The following is a 27,945-nucleotide window of genomic DNA, read 5'->3' on the forward strand; positions in this document are numbered from 1 at the left end:
CATAAGTGTAGAATTAGATATTACTCAATTCTCCAATTTGCCTTTCACTGGTTATGTAAATAACCAAACACCTCTTATTTTTTACCTCATTTTGCTGGGCTTCCCAAATCCACTCTACTTTCTGAATTCTCTATTTCTGTTTAATGATGTCACCATACTTTTCAGTTCTTGAAATGCAAAACCACGTGCCAGGCAGTTGGGGGCACAATGGTGTATGAGACTAACATTATTATCTCTGTTTTTATAGCACTCATAGTATAGTCTCAAAGGAAATTCAGAAATACCAACAAATAATTTACACATGTGATGGAATGGGAGGTAAAAGGTGCTATGAAGGGATATTATAAGGGCAGGAAAAAACTCACTACTGTAGAAGTGACGTTTAAGCTGAAAACCTGAAGGATCAATCAGAATTAGAGGAAGAGAATAAATGTAAGTGGCCTGAGCAGAGGTGTTAATAACATGTTTGAAAGCCTAGTGATAAGGGAAAAGGCAGTGTACATAAGGAACTAAAGAAAAGTCAGTCTGGGTCAGACGCGGTGGCTCACGTCTGTAATCCCAGCATTGTGGGAGGCTGAGGCGGCTGGATCACTTTGAACTCAGGAGTTCAAGACCACCCTGGGCAACATAGCGAAACTCCATTTCTACAGAAAATACCAAAAAAATTAGCTGGGCATGGTGGCACAACGCCTGTAGTCCCAGCTACTCAGGAGGCTGAGTCTGGGAAGCAAAGGTTACAGTGAGTTGAGATTGCGCCACTGCACTCCAACCTCGGTGACAGAATGAGACCCTGTCTCAGGAAAAAAAAAGAAAAAAAAGAGAGAGAGAAAGAAAAGTCATTCTGACTAGAGCAGAAAACAAGGAAGAAGGAAGTGGTAGAAGATAACGATACAGAGCTAGATACCGTCTGTCAAACCATATTTAAAATATTGGGCTTTAGTCTAAGGGTAGTAGAAAGCCATTAAAGGGTAAGGGAGTGACGTAATCAAAATGTGCATTTTTTAAAGATCTCAGTGACTTCAGAATGGTGAGTTCATTACTGAAAACCTGTTAAAAGACTGTCGAAATTATACAAGATAAAAATAATGGTAAACTAGGAAGGTAGAGCAAGGATGGAGAAAAGTGGATTAATTTAAGAATTAGAGAGTTAATGATTGGATGAAGACATGAAGGTAAGGAATAAGAAAAGAATTACAACCAGATTTTGACTTGAGCAGTTGGATGGATATATTTACTATTTACTAAGATAGGAACACTATGGTAAAATCAGGTTTGGAAAGAAAGATGAGTTAAGTTTTATACTGAAGAAGATGTTGCATAGAACTTCCAAATGGAAAAGTCTAGTAAGGAGCTAGATATGTCATTGTAGCTTGGAGAGAAAAGTTTGGACTAAAAATACAGGTTTGATGCTGGGTATGATGGCTAATGCCTGTAATCCCAGAAGTTTAGGAGGGGCCACAGTGGGAGGATCACTTGAGCCAAGGAGTTGGAGACCAACCTGGGCAACATAGTGAGACCCTGTCTCTACAAAAAATGTTTTAAAATTAGCAAGGCTTGGTGGCGGGTGCCTGTAGTCCCAACTACCTGGGAGACCAAGGTGGGAAGATCACTTTAGTGCAGGAGGTTGAGGCTGCAGTGAGCCATGATTGTGCCACTGCACTCCAGCCTGGGTGACAGAGCAAGACCCTGTCTCAAAAAAATAAATAAAAGTAAATAAAATAATAAAAATATAAATTTGAGAGTCATTAGATACACATGTAGTTGATGCCTTAGGAGTAAATGTGATCGATCACCCAAGGGAAGCATGTAGAATGAGAAGAGAGCCTAGCACAAAACCTGAGATTTCTCCAAAATTTAAGGATCAAGTAGGCAAAGAGCAATAGCAAAGGAGATTGATAAGGAACATTGAAAGAAGAAAGGAGAGTTTCAATGAGAACATAGAAATTAAGTTAAACTAGTTTTTGGCTTTAGGTGGTTAGCGTTTGATGAGTTTAACAGGGATAATTTTCTAATAGAGGAAGGGGAGCTAGATTGAGTGGTTTGAAAGATATGTATTGCAATTCATTTATGAAGTTGAGTTGTGAAGGGAGGGATAGGATAGAGCAGTAGCTGGAAGAGAATAAGCTGGAGAAGGATTTTTTTGTGTTGGGGGGAGCATTGCTTGAACAGTATTAAATGCTCATGAATACTGTTCAATAGATAGAAGAGTCAAGGGAAGCAAGATGGAAAGGCAGAGTCCATGAGAAGGAAGCAGGGAGAAGCAACACTACTCTTCCATTAGAGAAAGGGATGGTTGATAATGCAATGTAGCTGGTGATTTCTGTTTTCTCTGTGAAGTAAGTGGTGAGGTCATCTGTACGGGTGAAGGAAAATGGGTAGGTTTAAAGAATGTGAAGAAGGTACAGAATAGTAATTGAGGGGAATGGAGGGTTAGATGACTAGAGAAGTGTTTGTGGGCAAAGTCAGAGCTCAGATTAGATGAATTTTCAGTGTGTTCTGCTGTGTAATTTTCCTCCAGCATGATTGATACCCCAGATGTATAAATGCAAAGGTAACCAGTTGAGTTTATCCAAGATTGGCATTTTGCTGTCCCAGTGTACTAAAAGACAGTGGGGTAAAGGGAATTTAGATTTTTGCAAGAAATTACTTGAAATTATGTGCTACCAGACATAAACTGGATAAGGAGAGATGTTGATGGAGAGTGAGAAAGTAATGGATCAATGGACTTGATATTCCAATGGGAACATTGAACAAGTGTAATGGGAGTAAGTGAGAGAGTAAGCTCAAAAGGTCAGAGATTTGTAATATAGAGGAAATTCATGCGTCAGAGTTGATGACAGAGTCCAAGATGTGATTTTTAGGAGTTGAGAGTACATTGAAATATATGAGAGTGTCTTTAAAGATGGGGTCAGAAAATAAGTCTGGAACAATGGATCCTCCTGGGGCTTTGAATTTATTTGATGTGTTGGTGGATATTGAAGTAAGGGGCGAACAAATGAGCCACTTTCAGAGTCATCAGTGAATGAGAGTGAGTCATTAGAAATTTGGTAAATAGGGGTTGAGCTGAAGGCCTAACTTCGAAGAAACAGGAGGTTCTGCGCAGTGGGTAGAAGTAGTATGCTTCTCACTTGGCTGACTACAATATTCTTACTCAATCTCCCTGTATCCAATATTTCTCCCCTCCATAGCCTCATACATACGTAATAGATAACTGTTAAAGCTGACACTGGCAATGCCACTTCCTTGCTGTAAAGTCTCCAAAAAATTCCTTTTGCCAAGAAACTGAGGTGAAGAGCACCAGGCTGACATTCAGAGCCTTTGATGATCGGGCTCACCTTCGTGGTCTGTCTTTCCATCTTTGTTATCTTATCACCTAATCTTCACTGCAAATAAATAATAATCAACCAGCACTGCCTACAAACACTCCACAATTTCCTGTTATTTCTTACATCACTTTGTTCTTATTCTTTCTGCTGTCTAAAATGTTTTTCCCACATTGCTGCATATTCAGTGCATACTGGTACTTCAGAGCCCCAGATGAGATTACAGCTTTCATAAAGAACTATACCCCTTCAGGTCAAAGTCATTTCTCCCTCCACTGGGCTTTAATAGTAGTCCATTTATCCTGTTAATGAAAGGCACTTGCCATTTTCTTATCTGTGAGTATTTGTGTGTCTTATCTTCCTAGACTGTAAGCTCTTTGAGGACAAGATTTGTGTCTGTCTTTGAATCTCTTCAGTATTTTATACAGTATAAACATGGAACAAGTGAAAAAACTTCCAAAGTATTTTAGCGTTCATTGTATTTGTTTTATGTTTATTCTATAATTTACTAGTAGATATTCATATTTATCAATAAATGATAAGAAAGTTTGACCTTTTAACTTTCTCACTGAAATTTGTTAAAGTATATATATTATGCTTATATTCACAGCCCCATGCAATCATTCGTCATACCATTAGATCTACAAACAGGAATGCCAGAGCTGAACGGACAGCTTCAGAAATAAATTGTATGTGTTTGGTTTACATTTTCCATTGGTGGTTTTGGAGGGTTGTGCTGGGTGTTCTTGTATGTTTTGTAGAATAATAAAATTTCAGACTAAGGCTACATACTTCAACATATCAGAATACTTTTAAAATAGGGGTTGCTTTTCTGGTTTCGTTGGAATTCCCTTGGTTTGTAATTTTTGAATAATTTTTATTTTCCAATTATGAACAAAATCGTGCCCATTGCTGAAAATCTGCAAGAAAAAAAATAGAAAATTAACATTGCATACAATCACATCACCCAGAGCCAACCCATAGTTGATATTTTGCCACATTTCTTTCATTTTCCATGTGCATTTTTACATGCATGAATTTATGCTATGCATAAAATTTCACTTAATAATAGAATTAATTTCCATATATTAGCATAGACTTTATAACCATTCTGTTTAGCAATTGCATTCTGTTTCATTAATTGATATATTGTACTTAGCCAGTTTACTCTCACTGTACATTTGGGTTGGTTTCAGGTTTTAAAAATCAGATTAGCACTAAGATGAATCTTTTCTAAAGGAAATATTTCAAAAGAGAGATTGGTTTTTAATTTAATAATCATTGACAGATGAAAATTTCCTATCAATATTTGTCACCTTAGCTAAATTAATTTAGAACCACAGATTCGTAAAGAAGTTTTAGTTCTTCTGTGGTTTATTGCCTTAAATGAATACTTGTTCTGAGAGATTTAAAGTGGTTTACATTAAAATAAGGTTTATGACTAACAAAATCAAATAAAATTGTAAACCATACTAGAGGAAGATAATTCATTAAATATTTGAGCTAATTAGAGTTATTGCCAGTGTGCATTTTGTTTAAGTCTGAGTTTTCATAAACCCAAACATTTCTAGCTTTCTGGATACAGCTTTAAAACTCTTAGTCACTGGAGAGTTAGAGTATCTTTCCCTTCTCAGTTGTTTCAATCAGGCCTTTGCATAATTAAGCCAGTAATTCAAGATTTAGTGTCTTGGTTAGTGCCTAGATTGATGATATCTTCTTATGCTGTTCTCTCCTTTTATAATCTGAGATGAAGTCTATGGGCCTCGAATACTAAAGAGAAAAGTAGCAAAGTTGATATTCCATTGTAACATCGTATTCGTTATTTTATGCAGTTCTGTAGTATTCCATTAATGTAGTCTATTTTATCTATCTTTTCTCACATAGTTTTGGGGTTTTGTGTCATATTTAGAAGGCTTTCTCGATTCCAAAGCTATAAAATAATTTCCCTATTGTTTCTTCTTGTGTTTTTAGTTTTTTTTAATATTTAAAAATCCGATATAAATTATTTGGTAGAAGGTATGAAGCATGGATTCAACTTGAGTTTCTTTCTAGATGACTACTCATTTGTTTCATTATTTATTGAAAATGCAATCTTTCTTCTCATGGATTTGATATGCCATCTTTATTATATACTGAATTGGCATACATATTTTAGGGTTGTTTCTGGAAATTCTATTCTGTTGCATAAATGTCTGTTTCTGTGCCAGTAGCTTTCTTTTTATTATTATATCTTGATAATATCTGTTAGAACTAATCATACTCCTACTCTCTGCCCCTCCCCACAACACACACGTATGTACCTTGTCACACTTCTTTTTCATTATGACATTTGGCTATTGTGCCTTCTTCCCCACATAAACTTAAGAATTAGCTTATGTGGTTAAAAAAAAAAAACAAAAAACAACTCATTGTTTTTACAGAGATCTTATTACTTTGGGAGAGTTGACATATTTGTGATATTCAGTCTTCTTAATCAAAATAGGCTTTTTCAGAGATAAGATCAAAATTTAGTTCTTTTATATTCCATGATATTAGCCCAAAATACTAATATCCTCATAGAGTAAGTTCTATGTGCTTAAAGCACCAGACAGAAAGTGGTAGAGTAGAAGGTCACTTTATTAATGACTTGTCTTTAAATTTTTGTGAAACTTCTTTTGTATTTATCAGGAAAAATTTGCTTTTGTTTGTTCGATAGATTTTATACTATTTATTTCTACTCTTTTTTGTTTCAGTGTTTTAAATTGAAGTGGTAACTTATATACAGTAAAATGCTCAAATCTTAAGAATACTCCAGGATAAATTTTTAAATATATACACTCATATAACTGCCACCCAGCTAAAAATACGAGTTAGAACATTATCAGAATCTCAGAAGGTTCCCTCACGAGAGCCTTCGCAATCAGTATTCTTAAATGCTATACTCGCCTGCCCTCCCTCTGCCCAGGCAAATTACTGTTCTGATCTCTGTCACATAAACTGGCTTTTACCTGATCTTGACCCTCAGGTAAATGGAATTATACAAAAAGCACCTTTTGTTCCTGGCTTCTTTTCCTCAACATTATGTCTGTTAGAGTCATGTGTAGTAATAGTTCAGTTTTCACTATACTGTAATATTCCATTGTATGACCATACCACAATTTATCCATTCTTCTGTTGATGAGCATTTGATTTATTTCTGGTTTTGGGCTATTATGACTACTGTAAGCATTTTTACGATGTATTTTTAGTGGACATAAATGATTATTATGAATCACACCCAATCAGTCTAAGACCACGAGGGACAAATGTGTAGTCCAACAAAGTCAGGTTTACTGACTCCTTGCAATGAGAGAGAACACACACCAGAGGAACCAGACCATTCAAGATTTCATCAAACAAGGGAAAAGAAATACAGGATTTTGGAAAGAGTAGAGTTCAGGTGAATTTTAAATGATGACTTAATGCAAAGTAGGGATGTATATGAAAGGGTGAACATCGGGTCTCTGCTGTTAAAGTAAACCCGGGAGTATGTTTCCTCGGAAACTTTTTGAAGTGTTGTGTTCAGAAATGCCTTTATTTGAAGCTCTGCATCTGGATTGGAAATTGAGTCTGTTTCTCTGTGTCAGTGATTTAGTCCAGGCAAGAATAGGATGATTCATTCTAAATGTGATTTCATATAGCAATGTTTCTGGCAGTCAGTGATTTTAGAGAGAGAGATTTCTCAGTTAGAAAGCAGAATAACTCAGAGGGGTCATTCTATGAAACTTTACATGTACAAAATATCCTTGGGAGAAACATTGTTTCTTGTTTACTTTGCATTTGGATTTGTGTCTGTCCTTTCAGCCTCATGAATGGCAAGACAGATTTCCTACTTTCTCAGTCTGATTCAGATATGAGTGTATTAGCTAAATTACCTATTTTTTTTTTTTTTTTGGTTTGTCATCTGAAGAGTGTATTGGTGGTTGAGCCGTTACCTAGGAAACCAACTGATTACAAGGAATTGGCACCAAGGGAAGATAGGAGGTATTCACGAAGAGTATAAGGCCTAACAGTTAGTTTAATTGTATAGTTTTAGCTGACTCACGAGTAAATTTCAGCCAAGTGTTGGACTCATACTCCAGACTGACTAAGGCTGCAAAGGGCAATAGTAAGAATAGGGACTTTACAGGTATCATAATAAAGAAGTAACAAGCATCTGTCAACAGTCCAAAACCTCCAGCTAGCAGAAAGTGGGGGGAAATGTGACTAAGAAAATAAAGTACTGTTGTTGCAGGTTAAAGTAAAACAACCATTGGCTCCAGTTATCTTTCCATGGGTCTTGGGCAGACTTTCCGCTTCATGTAGTTATCAGTTTGGTCCAACTGACTTGGGTGGAAGCCCTATTCTTTTTGTAGTCATCTGCTTCGGAAGGATTCCTTGTCACCTCTTTTTGAGGTGTCCTGCTGGGACAGTCTTCCAGCAATTTAAGAGTGGCATATGTCTGTATGTTTGAGAGACATGAATACAGGGATCAACACCCTATTTTACTGTTGCATTAGTTATTAACAGTACCTGGCAAAATTCTATTTATTGAGTTTAGAGGGCAGTTTTCCAGAAGACAGTCTCTGAAGTTTAATGTAAAGGTTGTTTCAGAGGAAATGCTTCCTGGACCTGTTTGAATGGAAAACTGTGTGTACTCTGAGTTCCAGTTAATAACTGGAAATGTAATAAACATAGTAACTTGAGTTGATGGCAGTATTCCCAGATGTATAGGATGCCCAGATTTTGGTTCATAGAGTTAATGAGCTCCAGGGGAACTGCCGTCACTTGTCATTCAGGCAAAGGAGAAAAACAAGAACAACAAAAAACCCTTTAGGCTAAGGAAGTCTCAGGATTTCTGAAAGTTTAACCAACTTCAGTTTGAGATTTCTATTTGTCCTTTTTATCTTACCTGAAGGCTAAGAGTGATAAAGGCAATAGAGATTTTGAGTAAGATGTACAGATGCTCCCCGATTTACGATGGGGTTACATCCTAATAAACCCATTTAAGTTGAAAATATCATAAGTCAAAAAAAAAAAAACATTTAACATACCTAACCTACCAAACATCACAACTTAGGCCCAGCCAGCTTAAACATGCTCAGAATACTTAATGTTAGGGTAGCTGACTGGGAGCTGCGGCTTGCTGTCGCTGTCCAGCATCTCAAGAGAGTATCGTATATCCCTAGTCTGGGAAAAGATCAAAATTGAAAGTACAGTTTCTACTGAATGCATATCACTTTTGTACCACCAGAAAGTCAGAAAACTTGTAAGTCAAGCCTTGGTCAGTTAGGAAGCATCTATATTGTCTTACAAATCTCTTTAGTAACAGTTCTAGGGAGGTAAGTGTTTCTGTCTCCAGAGAAGTAATCACAGATTTCCCAAGTAGGAAGCACAAACTCAAGACACTTTTTTTTTTTTAACCATTGGTATAGTTGAGGCTTTTTGACAAGCTATATTCATCCTAAAAATAGACATATAATTACCAAATAAAAGCCTATATTGACAGAATAACTGTTTTTGAAAAAAAAAAAACTGAACTGTAACATACCTGTATGTTCTTCTACATGAGTATTTTTTAAAGCTGCCAGTTATAACCCAGTTCATGACATCAACTCAGTTTTTAAAAAAAGATATGAGGTACTGCAATATGAAACTTGCGGGTTTTGTTTTGTTTTTAAGCAATTTGTGATGTGTCTGACTGCATTTTTTCTTTGTATTCTATCTTGAGCTCATTGAGCCTCTTAGATCTGTAGGTTAATATTTTTCATCAAATTTGGAAAGTGCTTGGCCACTATTTATTCAAAATTTCTGCCCCAGTCTCTCTCCTCTGCTTCCGGGACTCCAGTTATATATGTAAGAATGCTGAATGTTGTCTACAGGTCATGGAGGCTTTGTACTCCCACTCCACTCTTCTCCATGTATCCACACATAAGTTTTTTTTTTTTTCCTTTGCTGTACTTCAGTTTTCTTTCTGTTGCCCTGACTTGAAGCTTATTGATCTTTTTTACAGTATTGAGTCTACTGTTAAGCCCATTCAGTGAATTTTATTTCAGGCAAGCATTTTTTGGATCTAGACTTTCAGTCATATATGTAATATACCTGTATATACACACACATCCATATATATAATTTCTGTTTTTCTACTGAGCTATTCCATCTGCTCACTTACTGTGTCTATCTTTTCTCTTAAATCCTTGAACATATTTATAGCTGTTTTGAAATTCTTGTCTGCTGACTTTAACATCTGTGTCACCTCTGGGTCTATTTTTACTAATTTGTTTTCAACTGGTTATGGTTCCTGTTTTCTAGCTTCTTTGGTTGTCTTTTTTATTGTATCTTGGACAATGTAATACAATGTTGAGCATCTGGATTTTTATCCTCTTTCTTTAAAGAGTTAATTACCTGGTATGTCTACTTAATCCTTTCAAGGCTTGTGTCAGGTTTTAGTAGAGTATTCAGCAAGGTCTTTCCTCTGGTAGAAAGCCAAATTTTTCCTGGTACGGTGGGATCTCCAGAAGCTTACAGCGCTCTGTTAGCTGTTTTCTGAGATAACTTGCATACTCTTGCTTTGCTCTTAGTATTCAGCCAAAGACTTAAGAAAACTTCTTTGCATATTTTTGAAGTTCATCCTTCATACAGCTTATTTTTGGGACTGTGCCCTCTACCTAAGCAGCACTAAATTCAAATCCTTGTTCCCTTCACCTGTCGAAACTGTTACTTTCTCTTTGGGCTCCATTTTCTTGTGTCCTAGTTTGGAAAGTGCCCCCAGGCAGAAAGTCAGGGTAAATATGGCTCTTACCACCATGTATTTTCCTTCTTTTAAGAATCACAGACTTATGGTGTATGTGGTGCATTGCCTCCAAACAGTTGATTTAGTCTGTATATACACAAACATGCAGACATATATATGTTTACATGTAGATAGTTGTTTATACAGAAGGGTAAGTCCAATTTCTGTTATTTAAAAATGGCCAGGTCTGGTGGCTCACACCTGTAATCCCAGCACCTTGGGAGGCTTAGGCGGGCAGATCACCTGGGGTCAGGAACTCCTGAGGTCAGGAAACCTCATGAGATGGTGAAACCCCATCTCTACTGAAAATAGAAAAATTAGCCAGGTGTGGTGGCATACACCTGTAGTCGCAGCTACTCTGGAGGCTGAGACAAGAGAATAGCTTGAACTCGGGAGGCGGAGGTTGTAGTGAGCTGAGATTGCGCCACTGCACTCCACCTGGGCAACAGAGTGTAAGACTCCATCTCAAAATAATAATAATAATATATTATTTTCACATTTTATATAATGTGAAATGCAGCTCTAGACCTGCTTGCCAGTGTTTCTGGTTGTCATAAAAACAAACTTTAGCTTATCTCTGTTTCAAAAGACTAAAGAGGTTCTTTATGAATTATAATAGTAGTTCTTGAATTCAGGTGTTTTTTAATTACGTTAAATAAGTCATTAATGACCAAGGACTTTTTATTTTAGATTATTTTTTAAAGTAGATACTATATTTTATGGAATGTCTTCCAAACTTTCTTTGAAAAATTTATGACATACTGTTTTTGTTTAATGTGATGAATTATGTCAGTACTTTGTATTTGCTTTTTACAAATCTTGTTTTTAGGAATAAGGACAACTGGATCCTATTTGAAAGTGCTTTTTAAAAATATTTTGTTTGCTAAGATTGTATTTAGGAATTTTGCATCTCTATGATGCAAGTATGAGTGTTTAAAAAATTTGGGGGGCTTTTAGTCACATTAGATTTTAGAATTTTTTTAATTTTAAATACTTTATGAGGAAGTAATAAACCCTCCTTTTCTCTGTTTTAGAATATTTTATAGAAAAGAAGTTACTCTTTGAATATTCTGAATAACTGTGAAATCAGTATGACTAGGCCAAATAAAATACATATTTAACAAAATATATCAGATTCCTGAATGCCATTGTGACATTTAATTGAACAGAAGTCATTTGTTCTTTTAGATAATTTTTAGGTAGTTTTTCTTAGTTCATTTCTGCCATGAAGCTATAGCTTAAACTGTCTCAAATCAGAGTCTACAGCATAGAGAAAATCCTTAAAGTTTTTACTTAGTCATTTACTTTTGATGAATTTTTGAAAATCTCTTTTATACAAAAAGAACTGTTTGTTTATTTTCCTGATTCCAACCAAGAATTAAGTAGAAATGTTAGGAAGATCCCAGTTTGTTATTTACTTTTGGTAAGCATAACAAAGTGGTATTCTTGTAGTCAAAAAATAAGATATTTTTTGTCTTTCTCCCACCCTTACCCCGTATACAAACTTGTCATTACATTTCTGAGATCAACCCTTTGAGATGCTGAGTTTGTACATACCTGTTATATATTTTGCAGTTGACAAATTACAATTTGAACCTCCTCTGAGAAAAGAAACAGAAGCACGAGATGAAATGGTAAGAATTAATTTTTAAAGCATTATTTTCACATTAAGATTTGAGAAAACTTTTTTTTTTAGTTAGTTGTACTTTGATTAGAAAACAAAGTAATATACTCTTTTAAGCATTAATTTTGACAATTTTTCCTATATTAAAGTTTTTAAAAGTTTATAGTTAGTTGTATTTTTACTAGAGTACAATGTAATACACTATTTCAATCATTTCGTTTTAACCTTCTTAGTCTTTTGAAGGTTTTACATGATGTTATTAAATACACAGAATTTGATTCTCAGCTTTAAGCTCTTAGGACCTTTTTTTTTTTTTAACTGATTGTGTTTGGTTTATAGTAAATTCTACATTCTGTATTGCCTTACTATTTTTTAAATGTATTTTATTTGTTAATATAGTTTCTATTTTAACCATTGCTCCTATTTTGAATTTACTGTTTAGTTACCTCTTTCCTTATCTAAAACGAAAAAAGTGGCCGGGCACAGTGGCCAACTCCGGTAATCTCAGCACTATGGGAGGCTGAGGCGGACAGATCACCTGAGGTCAGGAGTTCCAGACCAGCCTGGCCAACATGGCAGAACTCTGTCTTTACTAAAAATACAAAAATCAGCCAGGCATGGTGGCATGTGCCTATAATCCCAGCTACTCAGGAGGCTGAGGCAGGGAGAATTGCTTGAACCCAGGAGGCGGAGGTTGCAGTGAGCCAAGATCAAGCTACTGCACTCCAGCCTGGGCGACAGAGTGAGACTCCATCTCAAAAATAAATAAATAAATAAATAAAAAGAAAAAAGTAATGAAGCAAGATATTATTAGAGTTAGCCTAACCTAGCCTGTTGAGTTCATCCTTAATGTTTGGAAGTAGTGCTTTTCTTACTGTAAATGTTGCTGTATGATAAAACCCCAGTTTCCATGCTAATAGGAAAAAGTAGTAGCACCAATAAATTCATGACAGTTTAGTAATACGATATTTAGTTTTCCGTGCTAATGGAGTGATGATGTGGATAATTCAGTTTTCTTTTGTTGTTTTCTTTGGAATATACTCACATACTGATAAAAAAGGTTTGTCACATTTGAAGCTACGTTTAGTATGTTTATGGAATTTCAAGTTCAGGTCGACTGATAATGAGTCATTGACCTAAATATGTCAAATGACAAAGCAAATCTAGCTAGAGATTGAAAAATTGATTGAATGCCAAGATGATTAATAATCATGACACTGGAATGTTTTCTTGAATCAAATAAAATGGTTAATACCTGTTACAAAGTAACATTTTAAACTATATTTTTATCTTTACAGGGATTGTCATCAGACCCAAATTTCATGTTACAGTGGAATCCTTTTGTTGATGGTGCAAATACTGGCAAGTAAGTTGTTTTCTAATTTAGTAACTAATTTTATTTGATTACATAAGAACAGTATGGGGCGTGTGATTTATTCTAATAAGCTTTAATTTGCATTCTTGAAAAAGTTATGCCATTAATTAAGGTAAAGCTTTTGACTTTTACCAGAAAGCATCATGTATTGATCATTAAGGTTTTTTATTTGTTTTTGTTTTTAATCAGAATATACTATGTAATGATAATATACTGAAAGGTGAGTGACATAATGTCATGGGAAAAAATGCTATAACAGAGTTAAAAAGCCCCGGTTTCATCTCTCCAATATAGTTACCTCTACAATTAAGTGAGGGGGCTGGCCTTCATGAGTTGTTCCTAACCTGTCTGTGCACTGCAGTTGCCTACAGAGCTCTTTAGAAATGCAGATGCCTAGGTTCCCACATTAGGCCTATACATTTGGGGTTAACAAACTATGGCAGCCCACAAACTAAGAATAGTAAGTACATTTTTAATGGCTGAAAAGAAATCAAAAGAATAATATTTCACTACACATGAAAATTACATGAAATTCAAATTTCAGTGTCCGTAAATAAGTTTGTTAGAATATAACTATGCTCATTAGCTGCTTTCACACTATAACAGCAGAGTTCCATAGTTACAGCCACTGTATGCCTTGCAAAACCTGCAATATTTACTCTCTGCCCCTTCATAGAAAAAGTTTGCCAACCTCTGGTATAGAATACAGTCTTTGGGACTGGATCTAAGAATCCTGAAAGCCACCTAATTGATTGCAGTGACTGTGGATAAGCGTGTGGGACCAGTGGACTAGATAAGTGCTTCTCAAACTTATTGACCTGGAGAGCTTATTGAAAGGAAGATTCTGTGCATTTAGAAAAGTTCCCAGATGATGCCAATTCTGCTGGTTTGAGGACCTACTTTGAGTGACAAAAGGTTTGATGATATACCCACTTGAATCTATGGGTCCCAACTCTAAAATTCTGAATCAGTTCTTTAACCAGGAAGCTAATTTAGTTTTTATTACATATGAAATATAGCAAAGCATAACCATAAGAGTAAAATAAGACTTTGTGTCCACTTTTTTTAATCTTTATTTTATAGACATACTAATAGAATTTGACAATATGAGTGAGGTCTTAGGTCTTCCTAAAGATTTTATACTCTGCATCGTGATCTGTCTTTTACATCCTCTGTATAGAAACTGATTTTAATACATATTTAATAGTATGTATGTTTTCGGTTATGGTCATTTATCATCATCTAAATTGCATTTCTTCTTTGTATTAGATCAACCTCAAAACGTGCAATACCACCTCCCCTACCTCCTAAGGTGAGCTACTTAATGATTTTGAACACTAAATCCTTATTTAAATAATATAGTTAAATTTTTATAATAATTTTGAGTTTTTTCAAAATTTTCTTAAATGTAATTTAGATGAATAGAGTTTTCTTCAAAAGAAGTGTATGATGGTGTAAAATATATAGTAAAGAAGATTTCATGAGGAATACAATATTTTTAATAGCTATTAGAAAAAGACGGCCAGGCGTGGTTGGTGGCTCACGCATGTAATCCCAGCACTTCGGGAGGTCAAGGCAAGTGGATCATTTCAGATCAGGAGTTCGAGACCAGCCTGGCCAACATGGTGAAACCCTGTCTTTACTAAAAATACAAAAATTAGCTTGGCATCATGGTGTGTGCTTGTAATCCCAGCTACTTGGGAAGCTGAGGCATGAGAATCGCTTGAACCCAGGAGGCGGAGGTTGCAGTGAGCTGAGATGGTGCCACTGCACTCCAGCCTGGGCGACAGAGCAAGACTCCATCTCAGTAAAAAATAAAAAAAAAAAGGCAAAAATAGGTTATTGCTTATTGAAGAAAATACTTGACTACATGGAGGGGAAACAGAGTTCATCGTTTATCATTCTTATGACTACAATTTGACATGTTAGTGGAGTCATTTTTCTTGATTGTTTCTAGTTTTATGGATTTTTATATAATTATATTATAAAAATTTTATCAGTTTTGAGTTAAGGCTGATTAAAAATCACATGGCAAGTTGATAGTTGTGTTGGGCAGTAACTCACCTCTTACTTTGCTCCCTTAGCCCAGTGAATTGAACTGTATAGAAGAAAGAAAAAAGGTGCATTTCCCTTTCCCTAAAGACTCTGATGCCTAATGATAACTGTTAAAGTACTTTTTTGTCTTTGTACCACTAGCCAAGGATAAGCAGTTACCCTGAAGACAACTTTCCGGATGAAGAAAAAGCATCAACCATAAAACATTGTCCTGATTCAGAGAACAGAGCTCCCCAAATTCTCAGAAGACAGAGTAGCCCAAGTTGTGGGCCTGTGGCAGAGACTTCCTCTATTGGTATGGCTAGCATTATCAGCAGCCATGGAGTACATATGGCTAGATACTGTTATCTGGGTGAATAAATCAAAGTGAAAACTGAAATAAGAGTCATTTGTTCCTATTTCAAAAAATATCTTTTTTATTTAGTCAATCCTATTATAGCTTAAAGCTTTGTAAAGGCTCTTTAATTCCGCATGGATGGGCTATAAGTAGATTTCAGTTCACTTCAATCCTAATTTGAATCCTTACTAAATATTTATTATGGGATCTAGAAGGGTGAATGCATGTTTCTGCCCCCTAGAACTTCAGGGTCTATAGCAGAAGGTATACCCACATACACATAACATTAGGAAAGACAGCTTATGTAAGTGTCTTCTGAAATAATTACCTGGATGTAACAGAAGACCAGAGATGTCTGAGGGAGATAAAGATGGGGAATAAAGAAAGTAAGCTCTTGCAGGATTTTTTTTTTCTGTAGAAACGGGGTTTCACCATGTTGCCCGGGCTGATCTCAAACCCCTGGGCTCAAGTGATCTGCCTGCCCCGGCCTCCCAAAGTGCTGGGATTACAGGCATGAGTGACTGCACCTGGTCCTTCCTGCAGGATGTTAAAGGGTTGGTGAGCCTTCTGTAGGTAGATCAAATGCACTGAAGCTGGGAAATCTGAATTATGCAGTCTATTATAATAGAAATGTGAGCTTTTAAAGGGTATATACTGGAAGATACAACTGAAAAGGTGGATTGAAGTTCAATTATAAAAAGCCTTGCATGTCAGAGTCAGTAGGTCAGATTTTTTTTCTTCATGATACAGAAAAACATGGATTAAGACCACTGCTAAAGATGCAATGCTACCTCTATAGAATCTAAAGAAAGGCACCAAAGATAAATTAACTTACCTGAGAGTAGAGAATGTTCCCCAATAAAGGATCATCCAAGTGAGAGACAAATAGTGGGAGAAAGGGAAAATAATTTTTCAAGGAAAGTGCTTATTTGTGTGGTCATTCAACTTTTAACATGATTCTCTTTAGGAAATGGTGATGGTATTTCAAAACTGATGAGTGAAAACACAGAAGGATCAGCACAAGCACCACAGTTACCACGAAAAAAGGACAAACGAGACTTCCCTGTAGGTATAACAGGCATTTAGCAATTAGTTGTAAATTATACTGTATTTATCATGCAAGGGGCATAGTCTGTTTAATTCAGTAATTCAAGTAACAGAAGTTCTAAATGTCTCAAGTTTTTTTTTTAAGACTTAGGAGGTCTTACACTAGTAAATTTTATTTTTCCCATAGAAACCAGCCATCAATGGCCTTCCACCCACCCCAAAAGTTCTGGTAAGGAATATTTTTATGTGAACTATTTGCCGTTTTTTCTCTCTTTAGAAGCAGCAGTATATTGGCTATCAATATACTTGAGCCTTTGAAAGTTAAGATATCATAAAATACAAAGATATTGAATGCATTTGGATATCTCAAATCATATCATGTATTCTAATTTGAGTGCGTGAATTGGAATTGGCAGTGTTTCACTTTTTGTTAAATACGGGCAGTTGAGTCATCAGATTAGCCTACAAAGGCCTATTTAATTTTAATGTGATGATATTAATAGTACTGTGTCCTCTTCTTGATGTGGATTAAATATCTTTCTACCTCTAAAGTGATTTTCACATTGGACTATATACAATTAAAAGGAACCAGGGAAGCATTTTTCCTGGCCAGTCAGTGGAACTTATCTGTGAATGGGAACCCCATGATCCCATGAATGGGATGGGAACCAATCATATGAATGGGATGCTTTATACATTGTCCTTTTTTATTCAGTGAAAGTCTAATGTATAATATAAATATCAACCTTTTTGTCCCTTGTGACTATTAAAGAGTTATACTGCAATTGTAATCACTATAATGTTACTGAATAAAATTATCCATTGTTTCACATTAATAATTGTCAGTCCTAAAAAATAGTAGTAACTTAAAATTCCTAGACTATATTATTGATGTATATAGATCTTTTGGTAAATTTGATATTTTTGCCATGAAATAGTGGATTACAAAAGGAAAGAATATGAGACTGTCTTGGTAGTAGGGGTTTAATGATGTGAAAATATGAATTTTGTTTTGGAATGAAACAACAAGCGTACGTAAATAAGAGTAAATTTGGTATTTCAATGATGTTAGTTATTTTCCAAGAATATATAAAATTTTCTAATCAAATAAGTCAACATTTCTTTCTTTATAAATAAGATGGGAGCATGCTTTTCAAAAGTTTTTGATGGCTGTCCTTTGAAAATTAATTGTGCAACATCCTGGATACATCCTGATACAAAAGGTAAAATGTTTGAATTTTATATACGTCTCCAATAAAATATTTTTTATGGGAATGATCTTTATGATCAGTGACTTGAAGTTGTTTATTTTCAAAATACGACTTTAGAGACCTAATGGTGTAGGAACCTGCAACAACCTAAATAGGTCAATAGGGTTTTGGTTTAAAGGCATTAAAATTTAGGAGTGTATAGGAGCTATTCTTGATTAAAGGACTAAAGAGAAATCACAACTGATTGCATCCTTGATTTAGAATTTTCTTTTACTGTAAAAGGACATTATTGGGACAATTTATAATCTCAGTAAGGATTATAGATAACATTGTTTAAGTATTAATGTCTTGTGGCCATATGACTTTTTTTCCTTAATGTACACAAATATTTCAAAGAGGCATCATGCTCATAAGTTATCTTAAACAGCTCAGAAAACAAACATTTACGTAAGGAAGAGAGAAGGATCAAGCAGAAGTAGTAAATGTTCAGCATTTGTGGAATTTGTGTTACAGGTATTTAGGAATTATTTGTACTATTACAACTTTTCTGTACATCTGAAATGATGTTAAAATAACTTTTTTAAAATTTAGACTGTTTCTGAAGTGAGGAAACATTTTTAGAGGCAAAAATTTGGAACCAAATAGATCTGGGTTTGGATTCCCACTCTGTCATTAACATGTGACTTTGAAAACAAACATAACACCTCTGCTTTTCAGTGTGATTGTTTGAAACATGAATCACTCCCGATATTTACTTTATTTCAAGGAAGGAACAAGCCTACCCCAGTGTCTAGCAATTAGCAAACAGAAGCTATTAGGCAGTAGAGGATTTCAGGAAATGTGTGTTTCTACTTAAACACAATAATAAAGACAGGTTATAATGATTGACTTTAAATGCCACTATTAAAAAGTATAACAGAGGGGGTGTATATATATATATAAAATAATTTTTTATTAGGGACAGAGTCTTGTTCTGTTGCCCAGGCTGGACTGCAGTGGTGCAGTCATAGTTCACTGCAGCTCAAACTCCTGGGCTTGGGCATTCCTCCTGCCTCAGCCTCCCAAATAGCTGTGACCACAGGTGTGTATCACCTCTCCCAGCTGATTTTTTATTTTATTTATTTATTTATTTATTTTTGTAGAGACAAGGTCTCATTATGTTGCCCAGGCTGGGCTCAAGCAATCCTCCTGCCTTGGCCTCCCAAAGTGCTGGGATTACAGGCATGAGCCTGTGCCTAGCCTGAAAACAAATATTTTTATTAAGGAATTTTTTGTTCTTGTTCATAACCTTTTAATTGATATAATTTCAAACTTACGAAAAATTATAAAAATAGCATAAGAAACTCCTATATATTCAATCATCAGGCAAAAATCATCAAGTTTTGCCCCATTTGTTTTGCCACTTTCTATCTATATATACTTTTAATACTTGAGAATAAGTTGGAAATATGTTCCTCTCCTCTACTCTTTATACTTCAATGTGTATTTTCTAGGAACAAGAATCATATAACTGCAGTACAATTATAAATATCAGGAAATTTATCATTGATATACTACTTTCTAATCCAAAGTCCATAGTTGGATTTTATTAATTGTCCCAATAATATTTTTTATGGTCTCCATCCCATTTGTATTTTTCCAGTCTAACATCCAATTCAAGATCATATGTTGCATTTAGCTTCCATATCTCTTTAGTCTCTTTTAGTGTAAAACAGTTCCTCAACTTCTGATCTCAACTTTTTTGAGGCCACTTATTTTGTACAATGTCCCTTAATTGGGGTTTGTATAATGAGTCCTCATGCTTGAATCAGGTTATGCATTTTTGATGGGAATAACACAGAAATGTTACTGTGCATCTTCTCAGTACATCATATCAGGAGATACATGATATCAGCTTCTCCAAATACTAGTGATGTTAATATTGATCTGTTGGTTAAGGCAGTGTTCACTAGCTTTCTCCGTTCTCAGGTTACTATTTTTTCCTTTCTGATTTATAGGTAATTAATATGGAGATGCACTGAGATTATGTTTATAAATATACTATTGCCATTCAGAATTTCACTCACTCAGTTTAGCATCCATTGACAATCCGTTGATAACCATTGACAGTTTATCTTCTTTCCCACTTATTTGTTTATTTATATCAGTTTAAACTTACGAATTCTTATTTTATTCCATGAGATATGATCTGTCTCTATTATTTATTTTCACACTTAAATAATCCCAGAATTTTTGAGCAGTGGGAATGCCTGTGTTCTTTTGTTTGAAATGTCCTCATCATTTTTTAGCACTTCTTTACTTTCTGGCACAGCAAGATTTCTAGGCTCAGCATCTACTTTTATTGCCCCAGAATTGGAAGCAGTCTTTCTCTAAGAAGCCCTGGTTCTTTTTAGTGGAAAGTAATATTTAGAAACCAAGATCTGGATACTAGGTGTGCTCATTATTTCTGATGTGTCATGATTTATAATTTATATTAATTTTTTGTTTCCTTGGTCAAAAGAATATTTGAGGTGTCTTGAAAAAAATGTGTAACTATAATTAAAAAATCTTAAAATACAAAAATTATATTGAAAGGCAGGGTTATATAGTAAGATAAAGTCAGAGTGAGTTAGTCTAACATAGAATATATCTGCTTTTAAAAATAAGAAAGGAATTGGGGAAAGAGATAAAGAAGGTGATACAAATTTAAGAAAATAATTTCATTTTAGATGGATAGGTGGCTAATTCTTAATGCCATTACAATGTAAAGTCATTATTTTAGTGAATGATTTCAGAAGATGATGGTAAATTCTGGTGATTTATCTCAACTATTTTAGATCAGTACATTATTTTTGGAACTGAAGATGGTATTTACACACTGAATCTCAATGAGCTACATGAGGCAACGATGGAACAGGTAATTAGGCATTTTAACTCAAGAAATTAAACAAATTGAATAAAGAAGTGTCTTAATTTTAAATCAATCTGTGTAGGCCCCAATTTTAATTTTTATGATTTAAATATTTAAAGGGATAAAATTGTACTCTTTACATGTTCATGTTGAAAGATTTTTTTTCCTAAGGGTTTGGTAATTACCTGAAAGTTAGAAAATAGTTATTTTTATACGATTTCAGAATGTTGGAATTTAAAAGATTAAAGTAATGACAATGAGAGAATCTTAATTATCTTCTTTTTCTTAGTTATTTCCACGGAAGTGTACTTGGCTGTATGTTATCAATAATACTTTAATGTCATTATCAGGTATGTATGTGATGATGAAAAATAAACCATAGATAAGCAGAGAAATTAATTTTAATATACACCATTTTTAAATGTTATTAGTAATTCTGGATGACTATAATCTAATATAGTAACTCTGGGACTTGTGGACATTTGCTACCCACCTAGAATGGGAAGAAACTTTGGAAAGGGATCCTGTCTTCAGTTAGGGCTGCGCTTTCCAAACCCACCCAGCATCTAAACACCTGAAGGATAGCACAGTGCTTATCGCTAGAGGCCATTCCCTTCCACTCAGCCTCCTCCACTATCACTGTCACCACTCCTGGCCTCCTTTCGGAATTAACAGGAAAGAAGCAGAGGACCACACTATTTTCTTTCTCTGCGATCCTGAGCAAGTCACTCTCTCTCAGCCTCATTTATCTTAATTATAAAATGAGGATGATGGGGTAACAGTACAGCCTTATGAGGTTGTGAGAGTTAAATGAGATAATATCCAGAGTGCTTAGTAAACTGTAGAGTCTTATACGGGTGTTTGCTGGTGAAATTCATGTTGTTCTGGACACATATTAACTATCTTGGACTGATTCTTTAAGGTCTTCTGAACAAGATTCCAGAGTAACCTAATTTTATTCTTTCTTGGTTATTATTAGGGGTGAATGGGTGGGTAGGTGGTGTTTTAGGCTTTTTTTTTTTTTTTAATTCTTACCTATGAAAAAAATATTTTCTTGTATTTTAGATTTAAATGACTACCAAGAAGTTTGCTGATTGCTTTCATTTTGGTAGTAGAGTACAAGAGAGTACTAGAGAGAAATTATTATTTCTCTCTAGTAGAGATTTTTTAAGAATCTGTATATTTGAGCTAATAACACTGTTTATGGAGAGCATATTATTTGATTGTGTGTTAAATGGCTTCTAAAAAGCTGGAGTCCTCAAGAGAATATTTAATATCATTTAATTATGCTTCCCCAAAATCTTTTTTACTTTTGTTTGGTAAAATATTAATATGTTAATATTTTATATTACTGTTACGAAAATAAAGCCAATTCTGTTTAACAATTATGAATTGTATATATATAAACTTACTTTTCTCTAACTCTCTTACTGCTTATCCCTACTCATACTTGTCTTTGGAAATAAGCTTAAAAATTACACAGGGTACATCTTAGTTAGCAACGCCCAATAGGAGGCATGTACATGTGTGTTTAGCTGCCTGGCTAGCTGGGTAGCAAACTATATAGATTGGGGAAATGGAGAAAGGAAGGGTGTTTAATGTTTAGGCAGAATATTCCTGTTCTGAGAAAATACAGATAATCTTGTTGAGGATAAAACCGTGTATATGTGTGTGTATATATGTATGTTTTCTAATAGTAAAAAGATAAATATTGTTTTATATTGTTATATTATCATACCATGTATAATGAGAAATCAGAAGATGTTTACCATATCCATCCCTCTTACTTAATACAGCCATATTTTTTATTATATGGAATTGTAGCCCTGTTATCCTTGTATCATGGCTTATAATATTGGTTGGTTTTACTTTTTTAAGTATTTTAATCTGTTATATTTAAGACTGCATTCACAATGATTTTTAATCCAAGGTAATTTGCTAAGTTATTGATAAATAGGTCTGTCCCAGAGAAATAATAATATAGCTTTATAGAATTTTCCATCTTGTATTAAAATAATCACATGTACATCATTGTAACTCAGTCCATAAGATTTTGTACAATTTCTTTTTATGTGCTAGCATCATTAAGGTTTAGTCTGCCCAGATCACCTATTAGTACCTAATTTATGTATTCTGAATTAAAATTATCTGTTAATTTAAAAAACATTTTATCTATTGTCTTTCAAAATAGTATTAACCGAGAGTTTTTTTGTATGTGTTTTTCTATTTTGCTTGGCTTTTTGAACATTACTGGACTCCTCATTTTAGAAGGTAATTATGTTTTCTTTTTCTTGAAAATTGTATTTCTCTGCTGTAAATGATTCTTAAAAAGGTAACATGTTTTTCTTTTATAGGAAAAACCTTTCAGCTGTACTCTCACAATCTTATAGCTTTGTTTGAACATGCCAAAAAACCAGGATTAGCTGCCCATATTCAAACTCACAGGTTTCCAGACCGCATACTACCAAGGTACAAAATATCATTTTTATTCTACTGAATGAGGGGAATTAGTGTTTATTTTAAAAATAGCCCGTATTTCTTGCCCAGTAAAAAACTTTGTCTTAATTTTCAAAGGTAGTTTACACTAAAGTGTATTATATCTGGAAAAGCTGAATGTTTTCTGAACTTGACCATGAGAATCAACTGTGGAAGTTTTATAATACAGACTATCAGGCCCTTCCTCAGTCCTATAAGATGAGATAGTGTGGAGTTAGGATCCAAGACAGTTTTTTAAGCTCCTTTCTGTCTGATTCTGATGCAACTGATTTATAAATCATTGTGTTGTAACCACTACTGTAGAGTGCATTTATATTGTCTTATGTTTTCAGAAAATTCGCTTTAACAACAAAGATTCCTGATACAAAAGGCTGCCACAAATGTTGCATAGGTGAGTAAATGGTATTTCTCAAACTGAATGGTTAGAACATTTAACATCTTTAAAATTATCTGAAGAGTCGTATGGAATCAAATAGGAAGGAGGGTAGGTTTTTAAAATTTGTTTTTAGTAAGAAGTTAAGCTGCCATTGAAGTACAAGAATATAGACAGACATGGCATAGAAATGCTTAGAGATAATAACCTTAGCATTTTCTCAGAGCATAGTGTTCCTAGAGTTTTTTTAACCATAGTCCCTGAGGCTGTATCTTTGCTAATATTCTAACTTTCATTTATTTAATATTTGCCATCTACCAGTTACCACCCATGTTTTATGAACGTGTTTACAGGAGTTGAGCCAACTATGCAGTTAGAGGGAACAGTTCATGCAAGAACACCTTCACTTATGATACCAATTGCAAGTTAGGGGATTCCCAAAACTACCCCCAGAATAAAAAAATTCACTAGAAGGTATCACAGAACTGGAAGCAGTTATATTCATAGTTACGATTACAGTTTAAAACAGAGAAAGAATATAGATTAAAATCATTACCGTTTAGAACAGGGAAAGAATATAGATTAAAATCATCCAAGGGAAGAAGTACATAGGGCAGAGTCCAGGAAAAGTACCAAACATGGAGCTTCTGTTGTCCTCTCCCTATGGTTAATGGATGGCATTACTTTTCCAGCATTGGTATGTGGCAATACACACAACCATTGCCAACCACAAGTTTATTTGAGCCTCAATGTCCAGAGTTTTTATTGAGGCTTCATCACAAAGGCATGATTGATTGACCACCTTGCTGATCTCAGTATGCAGCCCCGTTAGAGGTCATCTGATGTTACATGACCCAAAGCCCCCCACCCAGAATCACGTTTTTTGTATTTCTGGCGTGACCAGCCCTCACATTAAGACTATCCAGTGCGGCCAGTCCCCACCCTGAATCATTAATGTTACATTATCCAGTGACCAGAGTCCCCCAGACAAAGACAGTCCTGTCAAGCATGACATTCCAAAGGCTTAGCAATTACCTCCCAGAAGCAGGACAGAGATCAGACCTCTTTTTGGGTGACGTTAAGTTCTTTACTACATAATTATCTCGTTTAACCCTTAAACAACTCCATAATACTGATTATGTCACTAGTAAGTAACAGAACTTAGGAATCAGATTCAGGTTCAATAACTTCAAATCCTGAGTTCCTAACTTCCTATTTATTCTTTTGTTTGATCAGTGAATTTACAATTGATCTTTGTGCCACATAATAGTTTCACAGCATAGTCTATACTGTAAAACAAAAATGTTTAACCACAAATGTGCTATAAATATAAGCATACTGTATGATTATTTTTCTAGGGAGAATCATGTCAATATCTATTATCAGGTTCCCAAGATCTGTGATGCACAAAAGGCCTAGAAGCTTACAATCTAAGATAAAAACTCATAAATAATACTTTAGAGTTTACTGCAAATAACTGTTCTTATAATCAATGATTATAATTATTAATGGAAATCAAGTTTGGGAGAAGGAAAGAGCAATATGAATTTTTATAGATTTGAGTCAAGGACATTACATCATGATGAATTAATACATACAAGATGAATTATTTTCATCTTAAGTAGACATCTGTACACTACTATACCAAAACGAGGTGCATTTTAGTTGCCTCCTAGACCTTGTCAGAACTCATTCTTTAATTGAGTTTACTAAGAAACAGCTTTTTGGGGAGGCCAAGATGGGAAGAATGGTTGAGTCCAGGAGTTCAAGACCAGCCTGGGCAACATAGTGAGACCCCATCTCTTAAAAAAAAAAATTGAAAAGTTAGCTGGGTGTGGTGGCATACACCTATAGTCTCTGCTACTCAGGAGGCTGATGTGGGGGGATTGCTTGAGCCCGGGAGGTTGAGGCTGCAGTTAGCTATTACTGTGCCACTTCATTCTAGCCTGAATGATAGAGCAAGACCCTGTCTCTTTAAAAAGAAAGAAGGAGGACGGGAGGGAGTGAGGAAGGGAAAAAAACAGCTTTTTAGGTTGCATATTAGGTTGTTATTGTGCTTGTAAAAAGTTCTTATGTTTAAGAACCTAGTATATGAAAGTTGTTTAGAAGTAAACGTATATAATTTAAAATTGAGATAAGAAAGTAAAACGGAAAAGGCAATGAAGCCAAAAGAAAAGACACAGTCTTTTTTTTATTTTCCGCCCACTCTTGTCATCCTAGTTAACAGATATAATGAAAGTATTCAGTATTTTGAGTGTGTCTGGGTTTTTTGTTCGTTTATTTCTTTCCAGTCAGAAACCCTTACACGGGACATAAATACCTCTGTGGAGCTTTACAGTCTGGAATTGTTTTACTTCAGTGGTATGAGCCAATGCAGAAATTCATGTTGATAAAGGTATATATTATTTTGTTCACATTTTTCTCCTTTAGAAAACACTAGTGTATAACTGAAGCTAAAATTAGAAGATCCCAATACTACTATCTAGGGTCAGAACATTTATAGTTATTTGTAGTTGTTTATTTGATTTAGGGGTTTTTGTGTTCTTAGGATTTACTCTTTAACTGATATTAATAAACTTCCAGAACCATCAGTCATAAAGATTAATATGGCTAATTCTCTAAAACACATTTTTATAGAACATTCATCCTTCTTATCATCTTAGAGGTAATCCTTTTTAGAACTAGATAAATGAAGAAGATGGGAGTCTTTCTGTTGACTTAATTCAACAGTGGTATGAATGGGAGATTGTTTCTGAATTATGGCTCTATCGTTTATTTTTTTGCAGCACTTTGATTTTCCTTTGCCAAGTCCTTTGAATGTTTTTGAAATGCTGGTGATACCAGAACAGGAATACCCTATGGTCTGTGTAGCTATTAGCAAAGGCACTGAATCGAATCAGGTAGTTCAGTTTGAGACAATCAATTTGAACTCTGCATCTTCATGGTTTACAGAAATTGGTGCAGGTAAGTATTTTTTACCTTATGTTAGAATATTGATACTTTTGCCTATAAAAGAAGCAAAACACCAGTGTGGGCTCTTTTAAATATTCAAAACATAGTTTCCCAAGTAAGCCCATAGAATCGTGTACATATATTTATGATCTCTATTTGCCAGAGGTAGTTTGATACAAATTATTTAAACAAAGGAAATTTTTAATGATTCCTGACAGTGAAAAGTCTTAGTTCTTACCAGTGAATCTTTGGACTTGCTAAGTAAATACATTTTCTAAGCAGTTCTTAAAATTTTATCAACTTCTCAAGCAAAGAGCTTCACTTACCCTGTTTTATCCTGTCTTCCCCACTCACTTCTTAGAATCAGTGAATGTGGCTTTCAGACTTGAATAGAAGCTTCTTAGGTGTTGCTTCCGAGCCTTTCCATTTAAATCAGACATATCTCAGTGAAAGATCTGAAAAAAATGGGAAGTTTATTCCTAGACTTTAAAATTAGAACAAATCATTCAATAAATCATTTTTAAAATCTGCATAATAATGGGAAGTGGGTGGGATGGGGCCTCCATTTTGCTAGTTTCCTGTTTGTTGTGCTGGTGTATTTGGTCATTTATAATCCAGATTTATTAGGCCATTTTTACATATGCCAAGCAAGCTTTAGTTATGGCTATTTCATTACTCACCACTGTTGTATTCTTTACCACCTTTTGAAGAAGTCTGTTATATATAAGTTTGATGCTTAATGCTTCTTATTAAATAACCTTTGGCTTTTGATCATTTATAGGCTAAGTTACAAGAACTCACTATAATATAGAACCTACACTAAATTCACTTTCAACATAAGAATCAGTGTGAACCAGTCATACCCTGGTAAATGTCTAACAACAGGCTCTTGAGGTGCAACCATTTATTAGAGTTGCCTATTTTTGTGGTACAAATACTCCACCCATGGCCAATTTCAAACTACCAACCTGATGTCATTTGGCTCACAAAATTCCTGAAAGTTTAACTCAGTACAAGCCAGTTCCAGCATGCACTGGTCTATAAAACATACTCTTTATGGAAGAGGTCACATTGTGTACCCTTTTACCTCCACCTGCACTCTGCCTTTTAAGTCTATTTATCAATGCTTTAGGTTGAGTTGGATGTATGCCTGCTGTTACAGCTAACAGAAAGGTACAAATGCATTGCTTTATTATCGTGAGATATAAACTGCCCAAATAGAAATATTTCCCCAGGCTGGGCACAGTGGCTCACACCTATAATCCCAGCACTTTGGGAGGCCAAAGTGGGTGGATCACCTGAGGTCAGGAGTTCGAGACCAGCCTGACCAACATGGTAAAACCCCATCTCTACTAAAAATACAAACTTAGCCGGGTGTGGTGGTGCATGTCTGTAATCCCAGCTACTCGGGAGGCTGAGGCAGGAGAATCGCATGAACCTGGAAGGCAGAGGTTGCAGTGAGCTGAGATCGC

At 34.9% G+C, this 27,945-nt stretch overlaps 1 protein-coding gene across 1 annotated transcript in view; it reads left to right on the plus strand.

Annotated features, from left to right (window-relative positions):
- The window catches only part of MAP4K5 (mitogen-activated protein kinase kinase kinase kinase 5), a 117,750-nt gene that overhangs the window by 78,370 nt on the left and 11,435 nt on the right, over positions 1–27,945 (plus strand). The window contains exons 14-28 of the mRNA XM_032179205.2: positions 3,934–4,012; positions 11,689–11,747; positions 13,036–13,103; positions 14,382–14,424; positions 15,309–15,462; positions 16,472–16,569; positions 16,739–16,780; positions 17,690–17,774; positions 20,579–20,658; positions 20,942–21,002; positions 22,921–22,923; positions 23,007–23,121; positions 23,481–23,539; positions 25,813–25,916; positions 26,308–26,485. Coding sequence (XP_032035096.1) covers positions 3,934–4,012; positions 11,689–11,747; positions 13,036–13,103; positions 14,382–14,424; positions 15,309–15,462; positions 16,472–16,569; positions 16,739–16,780; positions 17,690–17,774; positions 20,579–20,658; positions 20,942–21,002; positions 22,921–22,923; positions 23,007–23,121; positions 23,481–23,539; positions 25,813–25,916; positions 26,308–26,485 — 1,228 coding nt within the window. The remainder of the gene's footprint in view (positions 1–3,933; positions 4,013–11,688; positions 11,748–13,035; positions 13,104–14,381; positions 14,425–15,308; positions 15,463–16,471; positions 16,570–16,738; positions 16,781–17,689; positions 17,775–20,578; positions 20,659–20,941; positions 21,003–22,920; positions 22,924–23,006; positions 23,122–23,480; positions 23,540–25,812; positions 25,917–26,307; positions 26,486–27,945) is intronic.

Source organism: Hylobates moloch, unplaced genomic scaffold, assembly GCF_009828535.3.
Source record: "Hylobates moloch isolate HMO894 unplaced genomic scaffold, HMol_V3 SCAFFOLD_16, whole genome shotgun sequence".
Taxonomy (NCBI): domain Eukaryota; kingdom Metazoa; phylum Chordata; class Mammalia; order Primates; family Hylobatidae; genus Hylobates; species Hylobates moloch.